General features: G+C 39.5%; 1 protein-coding gene across 17 annotated transcripts in view; it reads right to left on the reverse strand.

Moving 5' to 3' along the window:
• The window catches only part of LOC131351896 (ryanodine receptor 1-like), a 97,551-nt gene that overhangs the window by 76,833 nt on the left and 15,718 nt on the right, over window positions 1-5,000 (reverse strand). For 13 of the 17 annotated variants that reach the window (XM_058387595.1, XM_058387590.1, XM_058387592.1 and 10 more), the window contains exons 2-4: window positions 1,637-1,756; window positions 941-1,039; window positions 392-412 (exon numbers count right to left, since the gene is read on the reverse strand). In XM_058387595.1, the coding sequence (XP_058243578.1) occupies window positions 392-412; window positions 941-1,039; window positions 1,637-1,756 (240 nt within the window). The remainder of the gene's footprint in view (window positions 1-391; window positions 413-940; window positions 1,040-1,636; window positions 1,757-5,000) is intronic. The other 4 variants (XM_058387593.1, XM_058387603.1, XM_058387602.1 and 1 more) reach the window with 1 other exon arrangement.

Below are 5,000 nucleotides of genomic sequence, written 5' to 3' on the forward strand. Positions count from 1 at the left end.
GTTATGTGTGTGATGGGAGACTAAAGTTAAAAAGGGAGGTGATTTCTAGCTTTTGACCACCAGGATTTGAGCCACTGGATCTCTCTCTCTCTCTCTCTCTCTCTCTCTCTGATGTTTGATGTTTACTCGAGGACTAACTCATGTCCAGAAATGTCATTTGGAAACCAAATGAGATTCCATCTACACGGTCAGCGTGAGGAACAGGTGTGATCAAAGCTGAAGAGGAAGTGAAGGCTCAGGGGAGAAGGACAGTAACTGCAGCACCATTTCATTTCATTTCATTTCATCTAAACGAGACACACTGGGAAAGAAGGAAAGGAAGGAGTGGAGGAGAGGTGCTTAGATCAGATTGGGGTAGACAGATAAACAAGAGACATGTGCAAGGACATACCCACTGGTCCAAATCGACTGCCTACGGGCGGCAGAGAAAGGGACGAGGTGTCGGGGAGGAGAGAAAAAGGCAGATGAAGTTAAGTTATGCTAGCGGAAACTCTACAGATGGTTTGTCCAAAGGAAAATAAAATAAAAAAAGCCTTTTATCACCACCACATAGTCTAAAGCAGCCTTTTGGTCAACTCTGATTAGAAAAGAAATTAACTTAAAATTAATTCATTGAAAGTGAAATAAATAAATAAATGAATAAGAACAGCTGATTAGATTATTAGTAAAGCTTATCTTGTAATAAGACAGCTTTACAACTAGAAAAACACAGTTTCTTTTATTTTAATAGTTCTGTGACTAAGCAGGGCTCATGACATGACAATATTCACACAGAGAAAGACAACAACCCGAAACTACACCCTATAAAGTACACCCGACTCTTCTTAGCTCACAGACACGATGCTAAACAGTCACCTAGCACTTCAGCTACCATCTCATCTACCTTTAACTCTATTATTCCTCAATCCTCTGTTGTCCTCTTAACGTCTCAGGATCTTACCTCCATCTCCATGGTGTTGGCCAGCATCTCTTGTAGCGCCCGCACCGAGAGCGACTGCTCCAGGATGAAGGCGCAGATAGCCAAGTCAGGGGGCACATTCTGGACGGGAGACAAATAAAACTCAGAAATTTTTTTAGCATGCTTTTTTATTTTGTAAATTTCAGCTGAAGGTTGAGCTAATGCTGAAGAGGAAAAACATAGAATTATGTCATTTTTGACCTCCAAGATTTTAATCTTTGAGCTACATTGTTGAAAAAAAACAAAAAAAACACGGATGACTCCATTTTCACCTAAAGCTAGGACTAGGCTTGTTGATTAACAAACTGCAATCAGCCATAACATTAAAACCACCTGCTTAATATTGTGTGCTTAATATTCAGTGACTGAAAGATAACAAGTACCGCTTCATTTACTGTTGATGTTCTGATCAGTCATTTATTTCAATGTCACATGTTGAAATATTAATTAAATTAAGCTGTTTTATATTCATGATGTATTTGTCTAACACTGGCCTGATTGACAGATCAAACCTAGAAACCAAGACAATTCTACTGTCCAGGAATCCGAACCATAGACACCGGTGGCATATTCCAGATTCAAACTTGTGACCTCCAGAGGAACAGACGAACCCTTAGGCAGTTGTTGGAATTCTTGAGAATCTACACGACCACTCTATTGTCATTGTCCAGAAGATACCTGGGCATTAGATGTTGTTTCAAGGAAGCACAATCGGTTCCCGAAGCCTTCACAAGACAGGCACAGCTTGATCTGCTCCTTCAGGACGGTCGCTGTACACTGGAGCACCACCGTGTCATCCTGAGAGCGCAATAAATAAATAAAGGACATGTTAGTCAAAAAATCAGGAGACTAGAAGATTGACAATGGTGCATGACAGTGGGCTTATGGATAATTAATTCTCCTAATGTGGGATATGAATAGAGATTTATGAGACATAGATGCACACACAGAGCAAGAAACACACACACACACACACAGGCCTGTCTGGAGGCATGATGGGGTGTAAATACACCAATAAACACTCTCGGGGCCAACTCTCCACCTGACACAGTGCATTCTCAGCTGTTCCCCTGTCACTCATTATGTAAGTGTACCATAATCCCTCTCTCCTTTTTTTCCTCTCCAATAGGAAACACATTCCTATCCTGGTGTGTGAGACCGTGTCTATTCTTCAATAAATCATTCCTCTATTGTTCCTGCTAACTAGCGCTGACTGGCGATACTATAACCTGTGCCTTTAATACGGGGGAAAGGGGGCGTGGCCTGACACAGGTAGCATGCGTCATGTACGTGTTACACCGTTAACAGCAGAAGAAAATGCCGGAAGCTTTCTGCTAGCTTTAGCTTTTAGTCAGTGTTTATAAATTTGTGTATTTATTTTTTCATTCTTCTTATTTATTTATTTATTTATTTGCATTAATGAGGCGAGGAATGCTGCAAATCTGTTTATTACATGTAACTAAGCTATTATAATACTGTAATAAAATGTATATTACCGTGAACAGCAGTTTTGTTGATTTATTTTTTTTTTATAGATTTTGTAATTCTGTGTAGAGAAGCTGCTCTCGTAAACACCCATTTTTATTTCAATTCCTGATTTATAAGCGAAGAAGCTCAGATTCAGCTGTTTTGTGGATCTGCCCCATGACGGATATCAGATTATTAAGGTTTCTATGCTGTAAGATACAAAAGGAAACGCATATCATGAGCTACTTCATGATCTTTTTCAATCTTAAAGCTTATATTCAAATGCATCAACTTGACAGACACTGGAAAGTCTATTTATGATTCCCAATTCCCATTAATCATCATATACCTTCTTCTGTTCATCGTTTTAATCAGATCTCATTCTGAACCTAAATTTCTCTCTCTCTCTCTTTCAAATACATTAAACAATTTTTCTTTGGCTTCGTCTCATTTTCGCAACTAGTTATGAAATGACATGTCTATTACACAACCCCGGCACCATGCCACCATTTTCAAAGACGCCCCTCTTCCATGCTAGACATACTGGAGTCTTCTTCAGGTCCAGTTCTTTAAAGCGTGTCTAATCTCCTAATGTGTTCTTCCTCTGGACTTAGTCCAACATTTATCTTCAGACAGCCCAAATCTGTCTTCTGAACTGTTTCACACACAGGAAATGGGGACAGGGTGCCCTTTATTCTTTTCTCCAGCCTCTACCAACCTCCCCTGATACACACACACACACACACACACACACAGTTCTGTTTCTAAAGCATTCTAATTAGCCGTTCCAGAGACTTCCAGACATCCTGAGTACTTCGAGTACAGTCTGTAAATACTCTGAGCTACCTTTGCTGCTATATATAAATTTTCAGACTTAAGTCTGATAATGAATGGATCAGATAATTGGAAGAGTTGAGCTCTACGGTAAATAAAATGGAAAGGTAATTTGAATTGTACCTAGAGTAGGATATAGGATGTCCTGTGGAAAAGCTGAATATTACAGTTTTTCTGAACAAAATATTGCACCACTTTTTAAGTCTCAGTGTTGTTTTGAAGGAGGTGTGTATGTAAGAGAGAGAGAGAGAGAGAGAGAGAGAGAGAGAGAGAGAGACCTGGCCCTGATATGGAGATGAAGCAGTGCTCTAAATTTCTAAAAAGAGCCAGCTGCTCCGGTGACTCAGACTCCTCATCGTTTAGAAACGATCAGAGAGCAGCACAGTCGCTGATGAAGGACGATAAAGCTGGGATGATTACACAAATTAAATACAAATGCCTTTTCTTTAAGGGCATGCAGTTTCACTGACTATAAAACATCCTTATCAAGACATAGAATAAACACAGGATTAGAAAGGAAGTACATTAAGATAAGATAAGAGTAAAATAAGCTATGATTTTATATATGTATATATACAAATGTACACTTAAATGTATATATTCTATATAACGTATGTACACAAAAGTTTTGGGACATCTGCCTTCATCTCTTCTGGGAAGGCTTTCCACAAGGTTTAGGAGTGTGTTTATGGGAATTTTTTGACCATTCTTCTAGAAGCGCATTTCTGAGGTCAGGTAGTGATGATGGATGAGAAGGTCTGGCTCACAGTCTCCACTCTAATTCATCCCAAAGGTGTTCTATCAGGTTAAGGTCAGGACCCAAACTGTTCCCACAAAGTTGGGAGCAAGAAATTGTCCAAAATGTCTTGGTATGATGAAACATTAAGAGTTCCTTTCCCTGGAACTAAGGGGCCGAGCCCAACCACTGAAAAACAACACCTGAATAAAATGATTTAGAGGGGTGTACCAAAACTTTTGTGTATATTGCACATAGTATAACACCACGAGGAAGTGATGAAGCATTATAAAGTGGTAAAGTGACCTGAAGTGCATACAAAGTGGACTGGAGTGCATATAACAGCAAAGATTAGGCGTAGTGTAAAAGCCGTCTTTAATCTTTTAAGTGTAAAGGACAGGGGAAGGTCACTGGGGCAGGGAGGGGTGGTGGTGTTTTTGGGTGGATGGCTACAGCTTTGGGAAAGAAGCCAGACTTGTCTAGGCTTGTGTTTTATAGATTAGGGACTGTATTAAGGATGTAAGGATGGGATGCTAAAAGTGTCTGAAAACTTAAAAATCATAAGCTTGAGTATCAGAAATAATGTTGTTCTGCATGGTTTCACATGAGCAGTGGACAAATCAGTAGGCTGTGTTCACTGGTCAAGCGGATTTCATGTCCGAGGTTCGTTGCACCTCGATGCTGTAACTATAGCATATGTTTCTGAATCCCCTACTCCTGCTGCATCTACACAGAGCATTCTGGAGCATTTGTCTTTATTAGTGATTTTCAACAACATCTTATAAGAGACACAGGTATAATAGAGGAAATACTGCTGAACAAAATAAAGGTGGACACAAAGCCGTCGTATCCAGTAGCTCTGCTCAAAAAAAACTTTTGTAGAGTTTGTCAAGGTCACGATCAGTTTCTAAGCAAACGTTTTTGAATAGGATAATAATCATCGGCTTATTCATTTCTCAGTTTTTATCTTAAAAAAAAAAGCAGTATCTAGTTTGCTAGTTATGT

Source organism: Hemibagrus wyckioides, linkage group LG04 (genome assembly GCF_019097595.1).
Source record: "Hemibagrus wyckioides isolate EC202008001 linkage group LG04, SWU_Hwy_1.0, whole genome shotgun sequence".
NCBI lineage: Eukaryota > Metazoa > Chordata > Actinopteri > Siluriformes > Bagridae > Hemibagrus > Hemibagrus wyckioides.